Consider the following 26462-nt stretch of genomic DNA (forward strand, 5'->3'; position numbering starts at 1 on the left):
CACTAAATCAAATCCCCCGCCCCCGAGCCTGACATCAGCAGACGCGTACCGCCCATTTCCCAACGCCAAAGCACGTTGTGTGTCAACAATCGCTGCACCTCAGCTAATGAAGTGTCGCCATGGAAATGGCAGGACGCCTCTTTCCTCTATAAGTATAAACACACCGTTTCACAACACACAGCAGCAGATTTTCGATTCCATTCCTCTCTCTCTGTTACTTGGAGTATTCTGTGACTCGTTTCTGTGCTCTGGTCAGCTACCTTCGCCGCTTCTAGGCCTTGTGAACACCTGTACCATCTCTAAATTATTTTACTTTCTTTACCACACAATGGCTACAATAATGCCGTATATGTACGAGCCGGAGTACACCGAGGAGGAACTACTGGAAAGGCAAGCACGCGAAAACGATGGGGATTCGGACGGCAGTTGGGAGGACCAGTCAACGGATGAAGAGCCTGGACCATGTCGCATGGACGGCGTCTCCACCTGGTGCACGTGCAATCGGTGCGAGCTAATGCCAACTGAGGAGGAGAACTGCTGCTGCCGTGAAAATTCCGGGTGCTTGGCCTACATTTCGGAAGGCGAGCCAAGTCCGCAATGCATCACCGAGCTGCCAGAGTTCAGGGAAGCCTACCTCTCACGGACCGTGTTGAGGATGATGATGGTGCTTATGCACGAACTTCGCGGCACTGTTCGTCCACGTAATCCGAGTAACGAGTAAGTATACTCTGGTTGTGATGTCAGTGATGCCACTACTATTTCATGGTCGTCTCCCACATATAAAATTACATCTACATATCATTCGAACGCATGTAAATTGGTTCCATTGCATCTTTCTTTTTCACAGGTGGTACAGGCTGGTGGCCTATCGTTGCTTCACTTGGTGGCTTCACGGGAGGCTCGGACACCGCGTTCGGAGAGTAATACCTGCCTGTGCGGTACTTGCCATTAGACAACATTTCCCCAGCGACAGTGGACAATACCACGGATTTTCCCTGGATGTGCTGCAACCGGAACTTTACAATGTGTAATGTTTATTATTTATGTTCAATTGAAATTAAGATCTAAAATAAAACCCAACATATATTTTAACAATGGTTGTTTTGATTTTTTAAATGTATCTAGTGTGTCTCCATTGAATAGTCTGCCTGTGCCTTGTCTTGTCACACCACATGTCTCCGGCCAGCATCCTCCCTCACGCTGGCCGCCCACCTTCAATCCACATAACCGTTGAACCCATATGCAGCAGACATACATATGTTATTTTGCGGGTTGGCATCAAGCCTCCCGGCCTTGCCTCCTCCCCCAAAAATACTTACCACACCACTTTGTTCAAGCGTTGGCAATAAAAGGCCGTTGGATTTTATTGATACAAAACTTGGTTATAGGTAAATAATCAATATGGTTGATCATAATAAATCATCCTTTTGGGCACCGGGTACAGAGATGACCCCCTCTGGCCCGTGCCGCCTTGCCACCACAGGCCAGCCTGCTGCTGACGAACTGCCTATGCATCCAGGGTCTCCAGGGTGAACTGCACCCATATATTCTCCTGGGAGGCTGAGGTATTTATAAACTCACCCCCCTGCCTTCCATGTACTAGATCCTGCAGCCTGCCTCTTACATGCAGTTAGATGGCCTCTCCTTGGTGAGGCCCTGCGGCAAACGAGTCTTGTCTGCACGACCACCGCCCCAATCCACCCCCCCCCCCGCCCTAGCAAAGGCAGTTCGCACCGGGGTACTTGTGCTGGCAAGTGGAGCTGTCAGGGAGCGATAAAGGCCAAGAGGTGCCAAATAGCATGTACTCTTCAAAGTGGTCTATAGAGCATGGGTTGTTGTTCCCATGTCTACCTCCAGACCCAGTGTCTCCTGCCAAGCATCCCCCCTCACGCTGGACGCCCCCCTGCAAACCGCATAATGCCACGACATATACACGTCATTCATTCACAAACACACCCCTGTTTCGAATTCTTTATAACCCACTTCATATTTCTAATGAGAACTTCTTTACGCTTTGCTAGTCAACCCGTGAAGGTGCTGGTTATCTGCTCTTCGTCTCTGTGAACTTCCGTGACCACTTCGAGGAAACTCGTCAGTTTGCAACCTGTGAACTGCTCCCTGTTCTACGACAAGAAACTACTCTGATCCCTGCATCTAACTGTTTGTTCGTCAAGGTAAGGCCATGTACCATAATCATTTTGCGTCCAATTTCTTTTCGTTCAAGACAGTACATGCAAGGAACTAGTCACATGTTCTGAGTTTACATTGGTATTCATAGAGAATTGTTGATCTTTACTTTTCAGAACTTTCCACAATGCCTGCCTGTTCCATTGGCGGTTGCCCTTCGAAGACTCATAGTAAATCTGAAGGTACTATAATGCATGTTTTCCCTAAGACAATAGATCAGATAAGAGAATGGGTCCGATATTGCGGATATCCACCGTCTGAGCTTGAAAGTAGAGTCCTAGAAGTCTTTGCGGACAAGAGGGGTGATCGATACCGCATCTGCAGCAGGCACTTTACCTCTGACATGTACTCCACATCATTGCTAATAAAGAAGAACACACCGCGAGCGAAGCGAAAATTGCTCTCAACCGCTATTCCCACTCTATTCGTCCACATCCCTCCACTGGTGAGTCAAGTTTACGTATTTATCTCTCGGCCTTGCGGTAGTGTGTAGCATTAGCTAACAATAATTTCCCCATTTATGGATCCACTCAATATGAAGCCGGAAGATTCTCCATCCGTGTCGTTATTGCAGTCATCAGCCACTTCAAGCGCCTATCGGGTAATCTTACTTGGCTATTCTGCCACCGACCTGTTTTAGGCATGTAAATCAATAGTTTTAATTTATCGTGTGATTATTTTACCTAATGGTACACCCTTGTAATCGTCCTCTAGTCTTTGTTTTCAGTTATAATTATTGTTATCCAAAATAATGCAAGTACTGTCTTTCAGGGAGATGCTGAGGAGTCCAACGCATTGACGACAACCGTTGATGTCACTCAGATGCTCGAGGTACGTTTCCGGACAGTTCCATCGATGGAGATCATCAGATCTTGCATTCTTGTAGCGTGATTGTTACACACAATGTTTCTTTCGTTTTTACCATTGATATGTCCTTCTGTCGTCGCCCTCCTATGTGCCTTCTTTTTTCAATATTGTGTTCATTACTAATGAAAGTCCTATGTTTCAGGGAGTCGATGGAGCATTAGTCCAAGAAGAAGAGGGAGCATGCAGTTACGGGTCGGCGCAACAGCTTGCAGAAGTGTGCACCACAGTTACATCGTCCCTTGATGTTCTTATGCATTTCGAGGTATGGATACTGACAGTTCGATCAAGCGAAATCATATGACGTGATTACATCCACTATACTTCCTTCTTTATTAACGCAAGTACTATGTTTCAGGGAGATGACAGAGCTTCTTCTACAAGAACATCACCCCTAGTAGTTGATGCAGATCTCTGGGTGGTGACACTTCCAACGATCGAGCAAATCGAATCATATTTAGATATCCATTATTTATTTTAGACAACTGATTATTTGTGCAGGTCTATTTAGATGAGCCGTTGACGCCTGCACAAAGTGTATGTTCTTTTTAACAAAATAGAAAACCATACTAATGCAATTACTGTGTTTCAGGGAGTTACTGAAGCATCATCTTCAATAATATCATCAATGGAAGTCTATGAGGAGCCCGAGGTATGGATCTTGACAGTTCCATCTAACTAGATCAACAATGCGTGAATAATTGTCGTTTGAATGTTCTACACAAAGCGTTCATTCGTGTTTTGCTATTGAGATGTACGTGGGTATTGGTCCCCAAGTACATTTTGTGTTTTCAATATTATTATACATACTAATGAAAGTTCTATGTTTCAGGGAGTCGATGGAGCGCCAGTGCGTGATGGATGTGCTTATTATGAAAATATAGTCGTTGCAGCGCAAGAGGAAGTGGAGACATGCACACACGAGTCGGAGCAACAGCGTCCCGATGTTGAAGTTCGAGGCAAGAAAGTTTCAAAGAAAAGAAAGCAAAAGCAGGTTAGTTTCTGGTCACTATATTATGTTGTTTTTCACTGTTAATAGTTCAATACTGTAAGTTGTGTTTAAACTGAACATCCCTTTTCCAATCTGGCCTCTAGTTGCGAGTGGGTGTACGAACTAGATCTACACAGACAGTGAAGCGAACGAGAGATGTTGCTTGTCAAACCTTTTGGCAGGGACTTGAGACTGGAGATGCATCGTGCCAATGGGAAGAATATGAAGTGATTGACAACGGAGCTATACCACATCCAGCCATTGATAGTGAATGTCTGTCATGACCGCAGCCTCCAAGGAGTCAGGTTTAGCCCAACTGCCTCGGAAGCTGGGTCACAACTTCATTTTCAGGCACCCATCGGCTCCCATAGGGGCCTTATGGACCTTGTCCTCGTGCCAGTGGCGCCAGGCTCATAAGGGGACCCAGTCCCGGCACAGGACGTGCCGGGCTCATGATGTAAGGAATGGTGCTTGGGTGGACCTACCGGCTGCAGACCATGCTGCTCACTCCCCGGCAGGATGAAATCCTCATCCATCCATGGCTGGAACTACTTTACCTTCTGGGTGTGGCCAGCACCACTCCCTGGGACTGGATACTGGAACTATTCTGGAAGCTGGGACTTCTTTCCTGGGCGAGGCTGCTGTGGAAGGAGACACCTAAGCACTCCAGTAGGACTATTTAAACCACGCCCGATCAGAGCAACGTGCTTCGCGTTATTCTGCAATAGCAGCAAGACGCTCACCGTGTCAGCTCCAGAGAATCTTCAACTTCTGCATCTAGGGAAGAGAAATCCATAATCTTACCTTCTGAAATACCATCTTCGTCTTCTGCAGCATCTGAGAAGGGAAAAGAACACCAGGTTAGCACGAGATAACAACCAGCGCAGCACTTACCCAATCCATCGGTGCATCTCAAGCCACGGGCTGCAGCTTTCCATTTTTTGGCACCCTGTGGAAGCAAGGACATTGGTTAGTAACCATCGTGAAACTTTCCCTACCTGCGCTGCATTCTTCTCGCCTCCGCCGACGCTGCTACTCGCATCTGCAAAACAAAAGGACATCATTAAGAAATACAAAACTCCATCCATACGCACGTGTTTTGGGCAGCTCTCATCTTTCTCACTCCTCGGCGCATTCCTCGACATCTATTTTTCTACCCAGCTGCTTCTGAAACCTGAAAAAGGAAAAGAGACATTAAGAAGTGCTTTAAACTTCGAATTGACATTTTCTACTTACTTGCCTGCAATACCTTCGCCTTTACATCGCTCTCCATTCAAGCAACCGCCGTTCGTGCTGCTAACGACGGCCTAGCTCCAAATCTTCATCCTCTGCAACCAAGAGGCTGGACAATTAACCAGTGAAGTAACTGGCTTCAGCACCCCTGCACAGACGCAGGATGGAGAGCTCCGCTTTCACCTATATAAGACACCTCACCCTTCAGATCAAGATCTGTGAAGAGAGGGCCTTTCCAGGGTGGCATTCGAGGCCTGCGCGTGACCCTAGAAGACTCCGAGAACCCCCAGCCCAGACCTGCGCCTCCGAGGGATTCAGGTGAGCGTTACAATGTCCTCCTGGTAGTTCGGATGCAGTCGGAGATCAATTCACAGAATCCACACCCGCAAAAACTAAGACCGCGAGAAAGTTGAAGAAATTGTTTTATTCACCCATCGCCGGAGAAGGAACAGATGTTGCAATGGAAGAGAATGAAGTGGACGACAATGAAACACCATGAATATCACTGAACATAGCGGAAGACGATATCAGAGATTCTACCTTTCATGTGAGTGACATGTCCTCAACGTTACAGGCCGAACCAGCTGGGATGCAGAGTGACAGTATAAGGAAAGAGGCCAAATTCATTGTATTCGATAGTTGTTTGATTGATATTATTATTCGGATGAAATGTGGGCATTCAGTTGGTGGGGAAGTATGTGGGGAGCCATTGATTAATGTGACTCGTGCAATTCGAGGCACCAACCTTAAAATACATGCCACCTGTACAAAATATCATCCTTTCTCATGGTCTGCACAACCCATGCTGGGGCAACTGCCAGCAGGCAATCTACTTTGTGCAGCGGCTGCACTTTTTAGTGGTTCAAGTTTTAAAAAGTTAGAGTCTTTCTTTCAGTTTGTGGGAATCCATTTCATTGCGAAAACTCAGTTCTACAAATACCAAACCGATTATCTATTTCCAGCCATTAGCGAAGCTTGGAGAATGGAAAAAATGTCTATTGATAGTACATTCGCGGGCAAACGGTTCAGGATAGCCGGTGATGGACAGTGCGACAGCCCAGGATTTTCAGCCAAGTACTGCACCTACCACTTTCAGGACATGGAAAGTAAGAAAATTGTGAGTTCGGTGGTCGTGCAGGTGTCACAAAGTACATCCTCAGTGGCCATGGAGAAAGTTGGCTTTGTAGCATCATTGCAAGAACTACAATCGCGGGGAATGGTGATCGACCTGATAGCCACGGACAGACACGTTTCAATTGGCAAGACAATGAGAGAAGAGTACAAAAATATAAATCGCCAATTTGATGTTTGGCATCTTGCAAAAACAATCAATAAAAAAAATGTCGGCTGCAGGTAAAAAAAAAAGATATGCAAGGTATTTCACAGTGGTCCAAGTCAATCAGCAACCATCTTTGGTGGAGCTCAAAAACATGTGGAGGGTTGTTGGAAATTCTACTGGAAAAATGGCGGTCAGTAATGTTACACTGTAGCAACGTTCACCGCTGGACCACAAACCAACATTTCCACAATTGTGAACATGGCCATTTGTCCACAGAGGAGGCACGGAAGAAGAAGTGGTTGATTCCTTCATCACCCACTCACAAAGCCATTGAAAAGATTGTATTTGATAAAACTATAACAAGAGATTTGAGGGGACTCACGGAATTCTGACACACAGGAGATTTGGAGGTGTTCCACAATATGTGCCTAAAGTACAGGCCAAAACGATTGCATTTTGGCATGGAGGGCATGATAAATCGGACTCTTCTAGCGGTCTTGGCACATAACCATAATGTTGGCCGTCAACAAAGAAGGACGACCGGAACTTTAGGGACGCTTCGCTACAATAAGGCCTTCACAAAAAGAAGTAAACAATGGGTGATCAAACCAGTGTTTGAGGATATGCAATATGACTTTATTGAGAGACTTATTGTTGATGTCCTAGATAGGCACATACATGGAGTTGTGAACGAACCTGTGCAGGGGACAACTGCATTGCCACCCAACATTGCCTCTGTTCCATGTCCACCTAAAGAAGAGCTCATTGAGAAATACACATCACGGTTTAAATGATTGTAATTTGATTGTCTGTTCTCTCGAGTCTCCTCATGTCGCAGGCCCATTGAATATGTGTAGCTATGTAATGTGTAAATAAAAGTGATTGCTCAGTGTACATGCAATGTGTCTCTCCACCCTTGCCCCTCCCTTCACCGTGCAGTAGTGCGAACCACCCGGGTGTCACCTGTGACTTTGCTCTCGAGTCTCCTCATGTCGCAGGCCCATTGAATATGTGTAAATAAAAAAGTGATTGCTCAGTGTACATGCAATGTGTCTATCCAACCTTGTTCATTTGCGCATTAAATTAAACCAAACAGTAATATAAATCATTTTTAAAAAAATATAGAATGTCTCTGTATTTATGGTTCTCTGGGGCTGCAAAGCACGCAGACAAAATGCAAAGATGGAGTGTAAATTTCAAGTCCTGTGAGATGGCCTTACACTGAATGTAGCTAACTAGGAATGTCTGCTCGTTCAAAGTGAAGGTCAGCTGCTTTGATTTTTTTGCTCGGGTGCCGGAATGGCCCACGACCGACTCAGTATAAGGTTCTATTGTTATTTGACCTTGACAGTCCGGGACCATCCCGAAAGACTTCTTTTTGGGGGTGTGGGGCAATAACGTAAGAAACGATAATGAATAAAATTTCAGAAACGATAGCCATTTAATGTTCGTTCATTAGAAGAAAACGTCGGCATAGAAGGAGTGGTATTTCGGGGCTGCCCTACGCACAGACACAATGGAAAATGCAAATATAATGTAAGTAACTCTTTAGATGAGTTTATACCGCAATTTAATTACTATACAGTAGCTTTAAAGACGGGTTAAGTTGTACTTGTTCGTTCTATGTGGCATATTGTTTTGTACCGCGCACTATCTTGAGGAGAACCATCTCCTTTTACGGAAGCACCTCAAAACCTTCCTCTTTGCTTCTGCTTTCTCTCTCCCTCTCCCCTGCTACAACTGGTCCACTGTCTGCGACCTCGGTCCTGGGCCCTTCCACTCTCCACCTGCACTGCCTCCCTGTCAACCCCTGCACTGGGGGACTGTCTCAGTATCCTACAGCCCCCCCTTGACGTATAATACCCAGTTGCACTGTCCTAGCTATGAAATAATTTCCCGACCTAATATATAAAATGAATAATTTTAATAAAGATCTGATGGTGAGACTAATTTCATTTTTTATGTTTTTAAAACAGGTACATCCTTCATTATTGTATGTGTCACGAGTACCAGACACCGGCGGATGGCTTCTTCAACCGCCAGTTGCTTCTCCACGTGAACAACGTTAGCACCCTGACCATTTTATGGGACGATCGCCAAGTACAAGTATGCCCTTACGCGGTACTAACGGCTAGATGCAACATACAGACCGTTGTGGTGGCCTAGTGCCTCGTTGTTGGAACAGCCATGCGATTATCAGTGCGACCGAAGAGCTTATTTTATCGTAAAACAACACCCTGTGTACTGCACACGAACATCGCTTGCCTCAAGACAAACTATTTTGGATCGAGAGCAAAGAAAATGCAAATCGCAGAATATTCTCTAAACATTTGATGTCCAATAAATGGACTTTGCCAAATGGACAATCTTGCCGTTTGCTTTTAAACCACAGTTTCATATTCCGAATTGTGGCGCTGTATTGTGAGATGATCTAAGACCCTGTGTACAGCAAAGGAACATCGCGTGCCTCAAAACGAACTTTTTGGAACGTGAGCAAATAAAAATGCAAATCGCTGAATATTCTCTAAACATTTGATGTCCAATAAATGTACTTTACCAAATTTACAATCTTGCAGTTTGATTTAAAAGTACACTTTCATATTCCGAATTGTGGCGCGCTGTGTTGTGAGCTAATCTGTGTTGGTTTCCGGGTTCTGTGTGGAGTCGCGTAGAAGACGCCTGGGCGCGTTTGCCTACGCAGCACAGAAACGTCACAGAGAGAGGCGGGGAATATGAATGTTTTGATAAAGTCTGTTTCAGGGGCGGGGGATTTGATTTAGTGCCGCAAACGCAGGTGAGCCAGGGCGATGGGGGGAAAATGATAATCCTATCAGAAAATGGCGGCTGATTTCGAGTGTGCGTTAATGGACGAAAAGTCGGGTAAGGTCCATAGGAAAGTTTTCTACGATCTACCGATTTATGCTTAGAAACACATGGCCGAACCGTAGGGACAATAAAAAAAAAGTCCCGGAACTATCCTTTAACGTTGGATACCCCTCTTCTGGGCTCAGATTCCATTACAATGTGCAGAGAATATTCTCTTTCGGGTGACTCCAGTTTCAACCCGGATCCTCCTCAGCCGGGCTCAGATCCTCTTTCTTTTACCCAATGAAGTCTCCCTCAGCCGGGCTGTGACCAATTTAAACCGTCAAAGACCTTCGAATGTGCACAGGGTTTAGCTTGACCCATTACAGGACCATTTCAATATTAGGATTCCCTTTTCTTACACTTAGTATCAGTTGGCTACCTAACAGACTTCCGAATGAGCACTCACATGGCGCCGGGCCACTGTCTGCAGGATCTTTACTTGGCCTCCCAAAGTTCAGTCACTCCTTTGGTTTCCCATTGAATTTGTGTCGCTCGTCACATACGTCTCACACACTTTTCTCTTTAGACACCTTCATACAATGTTGCTGCTTGCAACCTTGGATCAATATACAGGCTGGTTTGGCATGTCTCTTTGACTCACCCGCTGTGTTGTCGTATGCTGCTTTGTTGTGGCACCAAGGACAGTACCACAGTGGCAATCGATCCTCCCTGCCTTGGTTATCGACACAGGAGAACCCCGGGTGCCTCAGACACACTGTGCATGTTTGATCAGGTTTAGTTCCTGGTCTTAGGTTTCTTACTTTTCAAAGTTCACAAAAGTACTAGTCTGGTCAAGGGCCCTACCCTCCTTGCATCTCTCTCTCCTGTCTTGACATCTTTCTCCTCGTATTAAACTGCCAACTTGGAATTGCCATTTCCTCATGTGCATTCGTGCCCTTGACCTTTATCCGTGTGGGGAAGTGTGATGAAGTAAGGTGTGTGTAATGATCTGTAAATGCCCGACCATTGTATTGGGACACGTCAGGTATACGGCTCTGATATTAGTCTGTTGTCACTCACGGTAAGCTGTCCGTGAGAAATTGTGTCAGGAAAGGGGGACGGGGGAGGTCGAGTTCCTAGGTATCCTACCTGGTAGGATGGGGAAAATGTGTTAAAGGGAAAAGGATACCACGTCTCACCATCCGGTGTCCCACTTCCACTCCCCGAATACCTCTCATCCAGGTGATACTCATGCACTGGTCCACCCCAAAGAACTGGCTCCACAAGCAATGGCCATGTCCTGGCCACCTGGATGACAGATCCCCAGGGACTAGCAGGTGAGACACCTTCAGGTTTTCCCCAAGGGACGATTCAAAGGCGCAGACTCATGAGGCCATTGACCAACTGGTTAGGGGAGAAGGGAGTTTGACACAGGTCGGGGGGTATCCATTCCGAATCATGTTCCAACTGGATGGGGGTACCACACCAATTTGCATCCCTCCGTGTTGCTGTGGAAACTCCAGATACCGAGGCAGACAAATTTGCCCGAAGCAAGATATCAGGAGCCTCCACCTACCACTTGGGCCCAATCGCGCTCAAGGAAAAGCAGGAGGGACCAACAGAGGCCCTCGCTGGACAGAAGAGAGGACCAGGGACTCCGAGGCTCCCACATCATGAGCGCCCTCGCTTGGAGTGATGACCGATAGCTGAGAGCTGTTTCACACCCCAGACTTGTAGAAAATGACAGCTGCAGATGTTACAGAGGCTGGCTTAAGCAGTTTGGTTTGCGATTGAATGCAATCATAAGGGCACTAGGAGCACACACCCTTTTTCAGGTGGTTTGACCTGATGTTTATCTCACACAGGGTTGTTACTCTACATTCCTTTCTTTTTTTTCTACTTTGTTAATGTTGGCAAGTATGGTGCAGTGCATTGGGAGACTTGTGGGCTTGGTGGCGATTCCTCGTAGTGGAGAGCTGCGAGGGGGCTTTACAACATTGAGGGTGGCGGGGGAGAAGAAGAGGGCCAACAGTCATTCCAAGTCGAGATGGGGAAATCAGGGGAGTTATTAACTTGCAGGGATGACTAATGTGAAAGTTATATCCTTTTATATGCAGGGGTTGAATTCACCAAGGAAAAGGAAAAGCATTTTATCTAAGTCGGTGCACCTAAAGGCTGACATAACCCTGCTCCAGGAGACCCACCTACTGCAGAGAGATTGGCAGCAGAAATGCACCAACTGGTTCCCCCCCCCCCCAGAAATCAATAATTTGCTTCTTCGCCCCAGAAAAAGGCAGGGGGTCACAATTTTAATTGTCAGCTACCTACATTTTGAACAGGGTAGGGTTGTGAAGGACGCCCAGGGTAGGTATATTGGGAAGACTATATGATTAGCAGGTAGGGATCTCACCTTAGTGTCAGTGTATGGGCCTAACAAGCACAAGGACCAGTTTTATGTTCAGCTATTCCCACATAGAACGCAGTTCCAAGGGGGTCGAGGGGCTCGTGGTAGGAGGGGATTTTAATTTTGTATTAGACAAATCCAGCTCATTCACCTCAACGGAAGCGGCCAGAAAGATTGCCCTCAAGAAGGCTATGAGTGATATGCACCAGAGTCTGTTGCACCTGAAATTAAGGTTTAATTTCTTCAAAAGAAATTATATTAATTACCATTGGGTTAACCCAGCACAATAGTGAATGTTTACTGAACATGTGTAGTGTCCCTCTCCCCCTTAGTCCAAAATCTGAGGGAGCACACTGTTTTTCTGAGTTATATCACTCAGGGCTCACCATGTCATTTGCCAAAAGGTATCAAACAAACCAGCAACAGAGCTAGGTACTTGGTTTCCGCTAAGAGGAAGCCCAGAGGATTCTGGGGCTTCTCAATTCTACAGGTGATGAATTAATGACATGATAAACCAGAAGCCGTGCTGAAACAATTGGAATGAACAATTCACTGGGAGATTAATTTGAAGCTACACACTTCCACTTCAGCACAGTATCATAAAGCACAACGAACTCCAACGGGGCTACAAGTCAGTCTGAAGCCTACCATGTGCAAGGACAACCCCACTTGTCAAGCGGTGCGTTTGCTTGACCTCATCCGCTATTATTGAAGTCTATGCAAAAAGGAAGAGTATACTCATCCTTGGCACTTAAGGGGTTAAACAATGGAGGAACTGGCACACAACTTGGGTGCCTTAGAAGATAAATAACATTAAAACAAGTCTGAGCATGGGTCTTACTGCTGAACAGCTACAACAGGTCCTCCAAGACACAAATCTTAAGTTAACTAAATACAAATAGGAGTTGGAGGTGAAGAAGATTAGGAAATGTAGGCATGCCACACAAGACTATAAACTCTATCTAGTCTACAGCTGGCAGGTATACTACGGGCAGCGAGTCCCTAAGGCCCATCATCCTGTGCACCCAAGACATGTGCATCTAACCCCGAAACAACTTCCTCCGACGCCTCAAGCGCAGAACTTGAGACCACACCGGAAAACTACACCCGAGGCGGAGTCTTCATCCTCTGCCATCAACACAGATGTCAACAGCCCACTTTTTAGAAAAATACCAACTAGAAGGGGACAAAAGAAAAAACCCGCAGAGGAAGAAAGCAGTCAGAAAAAAAGACCTAGTGGTTAATATCAACTCTCCCATTCAGAAAAAACTGTACTACAGAAAGGTGTCATTTTTACCTCAATACACTAGTGCCCTGATGAGAGAAAAATCGATTTCTTTAAACTAATGAGGAATCTCAAATTGAAAGTGACAAATATCTACAGAGGAGGTACCATCTGATTTCCTAGAGTTAGCACCTAAGAGTTTCTTCAACACCCCCCGACCCTCCACCTGGTTCAGAATCACATTCTCATGGTGTTTGAAAAAAAAAAAAAAAAAAAAAAAATAAAAGATATTATATATATTTATTTTTCCATCAGAAGAAACATGGCATCAGGGAACATCAGACCCTCAAGGGTCTATTGGATAACCCAGACATCTTTAAACCAGCAGAAAAGGGGAAGCCCTTGTAATGAATAAAGTAGACTACCTAGAAGAAGTGGAAAGACAATTAATTAATCTATCAGGAAACATACAAAGGTCGATTTTGATCCAACGGAGAAGGTGCGAGCTCTCACCAAAGCAGCCCTGGATGAAGTAGAGAATAGAGGAGTCATCTCTGACAAGACAAGAAATTGCACATTGCAAAAAGTCACTCCATCCTCCCGATCGTAGCTACATCGCTGCCAGGACCAGAGACAGTGGTGCCACCTTTCTCCGTACGATCACGAATGGCTACTCCTCAAGTTATGGTGTTATTGGACAACATATATGTCCCACAGCAATATGGCTGACCCTGCTGTCGTCGCACCGGTGCGCATGATGCCATGGCAACAGTTTATACACAGAATTAGAGCCACGGTTTATACACAGAATTCGAGCCGTGCTGTCTACAGGCAGTTCTGGCGTCCGAGACCAAGGACCAGGTAAGAGCAGAAAGAGAACTATGGTTTTCCTAGGGGACATGCCGATTATACATTTTGCGCTAGCACATTCTGCGCCAGCACAAGGACACTGAAATTTAAGCTGTAGGCTGTTGAATCTGGCCGCGCTTATGTTCCATGCTCTGCTTTGTCGCAACACTGCATGAAGAATTTCAGCCTGTATAATGGCTCCATATATACTCCCGGCACCGTTGGTTTTAGCCCATGTTCACTCTAGCTGCATTATGTTTTGGGTCAGCTGGGTCCCTTTGCCTTTAGGGACAAAGCAATCACCCAACCTGTAGACAACATACACGTATCAATGAGTCAGTGAAAATTGGATTCCCTGGCATATGATTGTCGTGCATACATCCTGATTTTAAAGATCTTAAGTCCCCGATTTATATGTGACCCACTGGGGTTATTGTCTCAGTGGGTATATTTAGGTACCCTTTGGTAAGCCGCAGCTGACCTCAATGTTACACCCGCCCAGCCGGTTGGCCACCATCAGGTGGGCAAGTAGGATGTTCGATTTTCCTTCATGATTTTCGCATGTTTCTTCCCATTGATGCTTTCCCTATGGCAATAGACATTCCACATGAATAGCGTCAACTATTTCCACATCACACAGGATAGATGGACCCCTGAACAACACAGCGAAAGAATACAGTCAGCGTGACTACAGGTCAGTGCATCTTTGTATCTGTGTACTCAATTGACAATGTTTGTATAGTACAACATTACACTAAGCTTATACACCTGTTTCTCCAGGTGTTTACCCGAAAAAGTTTGGAATGCTAAGCCTCAAAGCCCTGAAGATGGATGTAGAATCCGAATAACGCTTAGGCCATAGTTGTTGCTTAGACAACATTTGAGCTTTTTGGATAATTTGTACTATGTTTAACTTGTTCTCCGTGAATGGTATGCAGGATAATATAGGAAAATAATTTGTGTTTGGAATATTGATTTTATCTTCGTTAATCTACAATTGAATGACATCTGGGTTAACTGGGTGATGTTGACTGCAGGTGGTCAGTCCACTCTGACACATTAACCTTTATTTTTGCTGAATATTCATTTTAATGACTCTACAAAGAAAATGTGATGTTTGCTTTTACTCGTAATTAACTCTATGGTGTATAGAGTTTTTACAGTAGCTGGCACCTGCACCCAAAAAAAGAGACTCACTAGACTTTGGCCTCCTAAGAGTGCAAAGAGAGTTTCCTGTTGGCAACAGGCTTTGTTTGTTTGATGGTGATGTAGTCTGATGGCCTAGAGACTATACCCTGTTGGCCCTGAAATTAAGATTTAATTTCTTCAAAAGAAAGGATAGCAATTACCATTGGGTTAACCCATAACGATAGTGAATTTTTACTGAACATGTGTAGTGCCCCAATCCCCCTTAATTATATGCACCTGGTAGACATATGGAGGCATCTTCACCCTTAGCAGCGGGACTACACGCATTTCTCACATGTCCATGGCAGCTACTCAAGAATCAATTTAATTTTGGTATCTCGTCCCCCCGCTATTGGGGAGATCGTCAACCATCATAGAGATAGCATTGGTCACTGATCACTCCCCCCCCCATTAACTTTCAATTGGAAGGTGGGAGATCTATGGGGTGGAAGATGAATGGCTCATGGTTGGCCGATCTGGCTATATGCACCACCATTACTGAACGGATCACCCAATATTCTCAGGTGGGTATTAGCCTACTTGTTTGAAAAAACAAGTGACCTTTTACTATGAACCACTTTTTTATTGTTTATATATTTATTAGGGTGGGGTCTCCCCCTGCATTTTTTAGTAAAAAAAAGAGCAAAACCAATTCAGTCAAATGTGAAAAGGTCAACCATTTTCGACCAAGTAGACTTGGGTCCTAATGGCAGGAGTATGGGAGGCTCTTACACACTGAGGGGTGGGAGATAATCTGTCTGGCTTCGGCACAGATAATGTTCTTTACAGCCCAGCGTGCTGGTGCTGAGGAGTGGGTACAGGAGAGGGGGAATGGTGCTATAAAGTCCTACAGCTCAAGGTAGCAAGCGTCGCAAACTAAAAGCGCTATGGGTAGGTGAAAACTGCTTCACTTTTACTACAGTACATCAAATGAGGCGTCCCAAATTATGGCTTACAAACTCCTCATTATTTTGGGGGGGGGCAGGAGATATCTCCACCCCTCCTCCTTCACTACCACCCTCATCCCAAACCCCTCCACACCCTTCACCCCCTTAACACACAAATATGATTATATAGGAAGAAAAATGACAATGAACTAATTTACTTTGTGAAAAAAACTGGAGACCCTCTACATAGGCAGGCTCCGAAGTGCAGGAAACAATTACATTGATACCTTCCCAACCATGGACGAGGAACAAACATAAAAAAATTATTCACGGTTAGTCTTTTTTAAGGGCTCCTACTTACAAGGCATCCGTCACTACACAGATTTTGAACACTCTGGTTCGCTCTGGTTCTTTTGCTTCTCCTGAAGGACCGGCTTCATTCCGCACACACGCCAGAGGAGTGTAACGCTCACCTGGCTCCCACGGAGGTGCTGGTCTGGGTTGCTGTGGCCTCTACAAGCGTGATGTGCAGAATTCGGACCACTGATTGAACAGGACCCCCGAATCTTGCTTGTCGGGCCCGTAGGAATATCCTTCTGCAGATGAGAAAGGGGATTAACTGTCTGCTGAATAGTGTGCTTGCTCCCCCCCTTCCCCCCCTTCGTTCTGATTCCTCCCCTAACCCCCGGTTTAAGCTCACCTTATGGTTTGGAAAGATGAACTCTCCATCCCGCTTCTGGTGCAGGGGCGCGCGTTCGTCCAGTTACTTCACTGGTTTTCAGAATGGCGCTGGCACATCCACTTGACTTTTCTGAGCGATACGCCGTAAGTATGAAGATGCAAAAGTTCAAGTGTGAGCCTCCTTTTATGTTGTCTTTTCTGTCCTTTATTTCAGGTGCAGAACAAAGGCGATGCGTTGAGGGGTTAAATTGCTGGTGGTAAATCAGGCGAGTTAGTGATGAGGGTGACCCTTCTAAATGTCTTCATAATTCCCCAGTAATGTCTTTTGTCCTTTCCCCATAGCGGTCGGGGTGCGGTACCTGCCAAAGATGCGGCGCCGACCCGAGATGTGGAATGGTTCACCAAGAAAAGCTGGTAAGTAATATGGCTGAAAATTCGGCTTTCCTCGTGTGTTCCCTTGCTCACCTTTTGTCTCGTCTTCTCTCCCCTAGGTGCAGAGATGTGGCGACCGGTGCTGAGAGCTGCGATGGAGCCGGGCGGCGTCTCGGGAACAGGTAAGTGAAGCGCGGCACTGCAGCGAGCAACGCGGTGCTTTTAAATGGAAGTCTTCCTTCAGGAATGCTGGCGTGAAGATTCCGGATGCAGGTAAGAAGGTTGAATAAGTTCTTGGTTTCCACCTTTCTCTTCTCTTATTCCCTTACAGGTGTTCCAGGTTCGAGGCGGGCGTGGCTGGAGTCCAGGTGCAGGAGCAGACACGGTGAGCGTTCAGCTGCTGGGATGCAGAACAACGCGAAGCCCGTGTGGCTGTCCGGGCGTGGCTTAAATAGCTTTGGAAGAAGTTACAGGTGAGTATTCTTCCACAGCCCCACCCCAGTAACAAAATAGTTCCTTCATAAAAATAGTCCCTCCTAAGCCTCATTTGGCTTGGTTCTTCATGCAGCATGGTCTGCATCAGGTGAGTGTGCAGCATGGTCTGCTTCAGGTAAGTGCACCAAACACTTCCCCTTATGAGCCTGGCGCCAGGACTGATTTCCAACATGAGCCTGGCGCCAACGGCGCCAGGACAGAGTCCAAAGAGCCCCTATAAAGGGCCGCTGGGCTTTTACCCGGGGGCGTGATGCCTGCTCCCGGGGATGCTGGGCCTGGCTTGGTGCTCCGGGGGTAGGCATCATGACAAGGAGACACGAATACAGGAAATGCCTCAACCATGGCACAAGATGCGCCCATCCTTCGGTTAAGTTAACTTCCTTAAAACGTTTCTTTCCCGATATGTCAGACTAGACAGCTCTCACTAACGGGTTGTGTGAGAAACCTGAAAGTGTTCGACCCGCTGGTACCCAGAGATCTGTCATCCAGGTGGCCAGGACACGGCCATCACTATTGGATCTAGTTACTGGGGGTGGACCAGTGCAGGAGTGGGACACCAAAGGGTGAGATACAGTATCCCCTTTCATGTAACACCTTTTCCTCATCCTACCAGGTAGGATACCTAGATGCTCAATTCCCCCCCCCCTTTTCTCAACACAAACACTTTCTCACAGACAGTTCATCATGAGCAACAACGGACTAACACCAGAGCCGTATACCGGACATGTCCCAACACCCTGGTTAGGCAAGGTCAGGCAATTACTAATCATTACACACCCCTGACTCTCATCACACTTCCCCACATGGATAAAAGGCAAAGCACGAAAAGCACACTGAGCGAGGAAAAGCCCACGAGGAAGCGGCAGTTAGAGGTGGTGAGACCAGAGAGGGTTGCAAGGACGGAAGTACCCTTAATCACTAGAAACCACTACTTTTACAAGCCTTGTAAAGTGACAAGCCCAAGACTGTGAACTTGTGGAATTGAATGAAATGAGATGCCTGAATTGTTATCATTAGGAGAATCATAAGACTCTCTGTAGAGAACCATTACCCATTATTAGGTATTTAGCTATCCATATTATTAGACTGCTATCTTTGTATGCATTTGCAATTTGCTTATAGATTGCTAGACAGTTTTGCCATTTGCAATAGAATGACACTTGCACGTATTTGGAGTGCCAGGATAGTGCTTTAGAGACACGGTATATGTGCTTCATGATTTGCTATGCATTTATGGTTGCCTTAGAATGTAGTGCTTAGAATGAGATTGCTTATTGTTTTCACTAGACGAAAACAAATGAGGCCTGGAATGACACACAGTGCATATTTGAAATGACATGAAAAGCCTTTCACATTGTTATGCTTTGTAGAGACACAGAGACTCATGTATGTATGTATGTATGTATGTATGTATGTATGTAGAATGAGTTTTGCATTATGTTAGTGCTTGCATTGCGAGAATTGTAAACGTTAAAGCATTAGGCTGGCATTTGAAAGCCATTTGCCGATGGAGAAAGACAGAGTGGCTTTGCACTGGGCTCAGTGCGGAGAATTGTTATGAATTAAGGAATTTGTAAACATTTGCTTGGAGACAGAAAATGAACCCTTGTCCGAGAAGGAAGCTTATCAGCTTGAGCTCCGAGCGTCGCGGAGACAACACGAGCGTTGGGGCCATGAAGGGAGCGACATGGAGTGGGTAGAGTGACAGGAGGAAAGCCTTCACAGCAAAGCGAGTTGCTTTGAAAAGGGGCACAGAGAGAGCATTTTGCGATGCCTACATGCAGGAATAGGGAATAGATGGTGTTCGTCGCACACAGAATGGCCATGAAAGAAAGATATGATGTTCAAATGTCAAGCTGACAGCACACGAAGTGACAGGACACGAAAGTAAACGCAAAACACAGACTTGCAGGCGCGGCCTGAATATAGAAGGCTGACAGAGAAAGACATTCTTAGAATGTCACCATGGAGAGATATGTGCGTCATTGGAGACTATAACCAGGGCTGGAGAGAAAGGAGTCAGAGTTGGAGAGAGCTAAGGAGTTGAGAGAGTTGTGGCTAGTTCGATATAGATGCTGAGAGTCTGATGGAGGATGCAGCTACAAACTGATGGAGTTTGTTCGACCTAGCTGCTGATGGAGAATGCAATCCTGAGAATGAGAGAGAGCAGAATCCGATGGCTATGAGAGAGATCTTGGCAGAACTTGGCAGATGTAGTCGTGTGACCAGATCTTGGGGGCCTTGGGGGCCTGCCACAGCTGACTGACTGATTGCAGAGAGTAGCGGGAAGAGAGCTGGAGACAGATGCACAAGCAGATGTGAAGTATGGTGCATTGCTAGACAAACTGATTGATTATATTTAGTGGGGTAACTTTGCTGATGGGTTGGAGAGGACATGACATCTGAAGGGGAGGTGCCCGTGCCAAATGAGTGGGGACAGAATGGTGTGCCATGGAGATTTGGGGGGGCATGCATCCCCCCCCCAAGAATTATGCCCATGGATAGAATATGACAACATCTAGTTGTTGGTCAAACACTCACACAAAGCTTTGAAGAGGAGATCAGACAGGGATTGTCTTAAAGAGAGTGAGTGTGAAGCATGGTGTGGATTGAAGAGAGGTTTGATTCCGTATGAAGGAGAGGATTGTTGTACGTTTGACGCTTGCACAATAGGCTTGTATTTTTAGACTGCATTAGAAACACATGCCTGCATTAGACTGTATTAGAATGAAAGGCTTGCACTAGGAACCTGAGAGGCTTATAGTCATGGTATTTGCACCAGAGGCATAAAAGGTGCAAATTCGATCTTGGCTAGAGTTTTAGCATTGTCTGAATCATGTTTTGGTGTGCCCAAATAAATGTGTTCCATTGTTATAATTGAATGTATTCATGTGTTGTTCTTTGTGTCTTGTTATTTGTGTCCATAGGAGTAAGATGGGAGTATGTTGGTATTGTGTTGGCATTATTTGTTCTGTACAATATGGGTATTCCTAGGAGTAACAGTCCACAAGGGGCCTGAGACATGAAGATTGGGGGGGGGGGGGGATGGGGGTTATGGGCGCCACATACACCTTCCCTAGGAGATTGTCAAAGATTGTCCGAGACCGGAGCAGGCTTGCCCAGGGGAGGCAAGACTATGATAGGGCTATATTTTTACAGACTGATAAACTGAAGCGGATCAAACCTGCACTGTGCATCAAAAATATCAAAGCACTCGTGTGTTGATAAACCAGGCGGGGATGAGCGATTGCTGCCATGGTGCTGTCCTTGGCTACTGCAAGAAAGCCGCATCAGTATAAGCAGCACAGCTGGTGAGTCGGAGAAACCAATACGAAATCAGCTTGTGTTTGAACCAAGGTTTCAAGAGGCACCATTGTATGAAGAAATCTTCAAAGGACAGTGTTTGAAGAGCATGTGATGAGAGGCGCGGACAAGTGGAAACTAAAAGGAATGAAAGCCATGTCAGATACCACGTACAGAGTGGTCCAGCGCCACGTGGGTGCTCATTCAAGAGTCTCCGTTAAGTGTCCAACTGAATGGCAACTGCATTATAATAAAACGGAATGTATACAAGTGATCCTGCGACGGGTCAATCTAGACGCTGTGCACATTTGAAAGTTTCCGATAAGAATAGTATCTGAGCCCGTCTGAGGGGGATCCGTGGTGTACCCTGATTCACCCAAGAAAGAATAAAGGGATCTGAGGGGGATCCAGGGAGAGACACCCAAATCATATAGTGATAAGAAGAAAATAACTTTTTCTTTTGTACATCAGGCCCTCAGAATCAAGAAACTTTTATGATGGAGAAGAGACTTGAGCAAAGAAGGTCATGGTGCTGGAATTGGAACTGTACCCTCTTGTCAAGGAAGCCCGAGTGTGTGCTTGGCTCGGGTGAACTGCCTTGCCCTGTGCTGAAAACTTGGGGCAGGGAGGCCAACGGTCCGAAAATCCTGAATATCATTTTGTTAACACTTATTTTTCATGAACTTTTATCCCACACTTGTAAAGTAGCAGTAAGGATTGGCAATATGTTTTTTAGCATAGGCCCTTTGTTTGACAAGACTCCACTAGGACTGCATTATTATTTGCTGGTCGTAGCTTGCTCCCAGATTTAGATAGGCGTTTCTCACCTTCTTGTGAAAGTTGAACACCCTTGAAACGTGGTCACTTGTGTGTCTTACAGACGGTCTTGGTTTACAGGATAGAGTTTTACTCTGCTGCCCCCTACCTTCGCCCACACTGGTCCATTGGCTGCTTTACATTCCCTCCCTTTCCACCAAGGCAGGCCCTGGTGGATCAAGAGATTGGAGTTAATGAAGTGGCTGGCAGTAGAACTGGCAACTCAGTCAACCTCCTAATTCTTTGGCTCCATTTTCCTGGTTACCAGATCAGATGAAGGGTACCACCCAGTGATCAGCTTGAAAGGGCCGAATACCTTTGTTATGTGTAGTCACTTGAAAAAGTAGAAGTGCACTCCCCTACTAAAACAGCACCTGCCAACAAAGGGGATTTCTGTTATGCTCCGTTACTATGCTATTAGTGTTGTTTATACAGCCCTTTATGCTACAGTAAACCACCGCACAGGACTGATTGTTGACTTGAAAGACTCCAAACCTGTCAATGTGAACACCAGAGATACGCACTGAGCCCCGCCCCCAACCCGTCAGCCAGCCAAAATGGTGAGAATAGTATTCAGCAGTAGCAAATGTGTGCCAAAATAGACTCAAGCAAGAAAGAGATGCCCCCATCTTCACGGCTTGTAGACCTGCAAAATGTGTTTCTTTTTATTAACAATTTATGCATTTTTCACTCGGCAAATACAATATACGGTCAAACATGTCTTAATAAAGCCCCCTCCCAAAGCATAGCTAGATATAGTACACGTCCATGAATCTAGGTATCTACTCCAATTCTTCAAAAAACAAACAAAAAAGTTCTCTTCCAACGACAAATCAGTCTTTCCATATCAGCCAATTTTAACATTTCATCCATCCAACCATGCACTTATGAAGACAATCTCGATGTCCATTCTCTTAGTATCAGCTTTTTAGCCACCTCTAAATAGCCACTTTCATTGAGCAGTGTATGGATCAGGGATTCGTCATCACCAAGAATGAATGTTCCAAAATCCTAATCCAAGGTCAGCTCTAAGAACATTGTTAAAAATAATGCAGGGACTCCTCCAGAAATCACTCGCTCTCACACATTACCAAAGCATGTGTTCCAAGGTGCCCAGTCTGAACACATACCCGACAGTCACTCATATCAGAGACCTCTCTTATGTAAACTCTCAGGCGTCCAATACACCCCATTCAGGATCTTAATCGGTCGCGATCTCTCGCCCTGGCTAACAGAAGACAGGCAAACATTCTTAAAGATCAAAAAACTCCCATCGTTCCAGAGTCATCCTGCAAAACATTTTCAGGAGGGGTTGCATGTCAAATTGCCATGCTCACAACCCCCTCAGAAATATGCAATGTGGTTTTCCCCCCACTGGTACAAAGTATTTTATACCGCACCAAACCCCCACCGCAGTAATCTCAAAAGCACCAATGTCTGTTAGTACAAAATGTTTAAGGACACGAGCACCGTCTTTGGTTGGGCAGTGGTCGGGCCTTACGGCCTTCTACAGTGCCAGGTTGCCATTGTGATCCTGCGCATACTAAAACCAAGCCCAATGAACCAGACTGGTAAAGCTCTCCTACTTGTTCCTCTAGTCTCCCAGCAGCCAGGTTTAATAGACAGGAAAGCTGAAAGGAAATATGCACACTTAAAATTAGGGTGAGTTTTGAACCAGCATCTAGGATCAAAGGCCCAGACCAGGCTACTTGTGATCTGCCTGCTTCTAGAGTGTGTGTGAGGCAGAACTCGAGTGCTTAGGGGAGTTAATTTACATCATTAAGCATCTCAACAATGGCTGCAGTCACTTTGCCTTGTTAGTAGAAGGCAGCATGAAAATCATTGGTCAAAACAGGGGTGTAGAATATGCCCATCAGATTATATTTCCAGGTCTACTGCAAACATACAACTATTCATAAGGGGAGTTTATTTGGGCGTTGTGCTACATGCCAATTTGTGGCTACTTGAAGACACTGGAATTATACGTTAATGTGAAAGAACGAAACATCAGATAATTACACAACACAACATGTGTACTGATAAATAAACAATGGAAAACAATATGACGGAATTCGAGTTGACCTTATAAAATAATGCACAGGAGGCTATTGGGACAGCATTATATTTGGCCAATCCTATGTGTAGAGGCTGTTTGGCACCTTAAGTACAGGCTTTGAGAACTTGTACGAAGCAACATTACAAAACATGGCGTAATATAGCATGGCAAAGAATAATCTATCAAAGATCTCGTCTAGCAAAGAAGTGCATTTCAGTTAATTCAAGAAAAGCACGTACCTAGTGTTCTCCAAGGGGTTTCCAGAGGCAGCCATGACAAGCATGCAGACCTGTATAGCTCTACAGATTATATGGGGCAGTGATTGCCGCCCTAATTAAAGATAAAAGTCGTTTACCAAATATTCTATCACAAATAACCTTTGACTAGCTAAACAGCTTTGGATGAATATGTTACAACCAAAACAAAAACTAATTATGTTCAGCATGGGCCCCAACAAATACATTTGGAGAAAGTCTGTTAAACTGTTCAAAAGTTATAAAACAATATACAACTTTTAAAAAAACATTTTCTGCCTGCTTCCAGCCACTTTTCTATAGAGAAAGGGGTGCTTCCATTAAACACCGTAGCATGAAAACCACTGGATGGATTTGCACCAAATGCTAAACAAGTTGTGCACAAAAAAACACCTACAATTCAAGAACTTGGAGAATGGGGTGCCCCAAACCAAAAAAAAAGTGTGTATATCCCCACCATGGTAGCAAGTGAGGCTTTTCAGAAATTAAAAGCCACCATCTTGTTTTTCATCGCTGCAAGGCATTTTCATGATCATTTCTCAATACCCCCCCCCCCAATAAAACGTACTACACGTATACTAAATCATTAAGAGGGTTATTTTTCAAAAACCGTTAATTGCATGCAGGGGACCAACATTTGCACTTGCTTGTGGATTCGTCCCCCGCTTGCAACAAAACGGAGTTTAAAAGTGATGCATACAACCAGGCGTAATGGCCATACCTTTCATTTTACTAAGTAAATGTAAACACCACCTGCAAAATAATGCTTATAGACGGATTCTTGTAGAATCTGCATGTTTTTATCAGACAACAGCTGGTGGAGCCCACGGGTTTAACGCCTACAGGAATATATTTTATATTATTTATAGGGCAGCAGTCACCCAGGGTGTAACAAAAGACAGTGCCCACAGACGGTGGGTTCTGATAATGCACTTTGGGGGCAGGAGGGGGGGGGTTGATTAACTCGGCTGTAGTCTTATAGCCCATTTGGTGCAATGGGGACAATGGACACAGGGGGAAGTACAGGCCGCTATCCAGTGACTGGCACGAAGGACAACACTTCACCCCCTCTGAATCGAAAAACGGGCACCTCTGCCACACCACCCATCCCCAGATTGTGTTGGTACATGACGCATTGCATGCAAGTACTATGTTTCAGCATCCACGTGGGGGATGGGCGCATGTGACTTAAGCACAGAAAGGGCATAGTTAATGCTTACCTTCTGAGGCCTGCTCCCTTGCTTTGAATAGACTACTTAGCAGTGCCTGTCCATAGTTATGGGTACGTTGAAAATAGGTATTGCACATGTAACTGTGCCTTTGTTTGCATAAAACTACCCAATAGTGTTGCGTGAAATGAACTCCATATTGACCTTTTGCAAAGAGCATCTAATAGTATGTTTGCAATGAGGGCTAGCGTTGCTCCACTACTTCGTGTGGAGTGAGTTTTGGCAGAGAAAAGAAGAGGTTAACTGAGTCAATATACACAGTTTCTCATCGTAAATAATCAATTGTGCTTTCTTTTATTAGGCACTGTGTCAACATCTCTTCCGGTTGCAAAAGACACAAAAGAACTGACTCGCCAAAAGCGGTGCCTGGGTTTTACTGGCCTGGAACATTACCCTCTACGTACAACAATCCCGTTCAGTGCTTTCTACCCTCCGCAGTGCGGATTTGGGAATAACCATTTACAGAAACCCAAGCGCAGGTAAGACAACAAATTTAGTTTGGCTAGTCGTTTACTCAATGCTCAAAGAATAAACTGCTTGAGTCATCACCGCTTGGAAACGGTTATTAAAAATCTTCAAACGACTTTCCATATGCCTATGGGATCCTTATTAAGGTCACCAAAGTTAGTTTCACGTAACGGCTGTCCAGGGGCTTCTTACCAGTAGATAGCAGTGTTTTAGAGCTGGAGGCGCACTGGGGAAAATGTGGTTCTAAAATACACAGCCATGAAGTCTGCCCCCGCCGCCCTCCTCGCCTCTCCGGCCTACAACAGCCCTTCACTCCCCTCCCCTGGAGGAAAGACCGTGTTTCTGTTGCCTTCCTTCCTTCCTTCCACCCTTCAGTGGTCTACCCCGGGCCCCAGGCCTGGCCTTACTTGACTGTAGAGCTCCGCGGCGGACATGACGTTCGCTTCTCTCGCTGCCCCTGCAGGTGCTGTGGCGGCAATGCTTTCGTGCTGAGCCCCTCTCGTGGCTCTTCCTGATGGACGCCCCTCTCTACTCGTCTCGTTTTAGAGGTGGACTTTGGCCGAAGCTGGTCTGCCGGACACCTGCGGACAATCAGTGATTAACAGACCCTCCTGCGTGTGAAAAGCACAGTGGCGAGACGAATACGAAAACAGCTCCAATTGAATAATACCCCAAAACAAGATGGCGTGCACCCACTTTAAAAAGTTTGGACATAAACTATTTAACCCACTTAAGCTCGTTTTTTCCTGTAATTTTCCGTTTTTTGTTTTTCCTGTTCAATTTGGCTGTGGTGCTTTTTTTCTATCACCTGTTATTTTTTTTTCCTCCGGGTCCCTTGTCTCTTTTGCTGCAGTATGGTTTTATTGATGAGTA

General features: G+C 45.5%; 1 protein-coding gene across 1 annotated transcript in view; it reads right to left on the minus strand.

Moving 5' to 3' along the window:
- LOC138575296 (unconventional myosin-Vb-like) overlaps window positions 1-26250 on the minus strand; it is a 1749675-nt gene extending 1723425 nt beyond the window's left edge. Inside the window, exon 1 of the mRNA XM_069649473.1 lies at window positions 25997-26250. Coding sequence (XP_069505574.1) covers window positions 25997-26023 — 27 coding nt within the window. The 5' untranslated portion in view covers window positions 26024-26250. The remainder of the gene's footprint in view (window positions 1-25996) is intronic.
- Between the last annotated feature and the right edge of the window lie 212 nt (window positions 26251-26462).

The sequence above is a fragment of the Ambystoma mexicanum genome, chromosome 1p, assembly GCF_040938575.1.
Source record: "Ambystoma mexicanum isolate Mex_15411 chromosome 1p, UKY_AmexF1_1, whole genome shotgun sequence".
In the NCBI taxonomy this organism is placed as follows: domain Eukaryota; kingdom Metazoa; phylum Chordata; class Amphibia; order Caudata; family Ambystomatidae; genus Ambystoma; species Ambystoma mexicanum.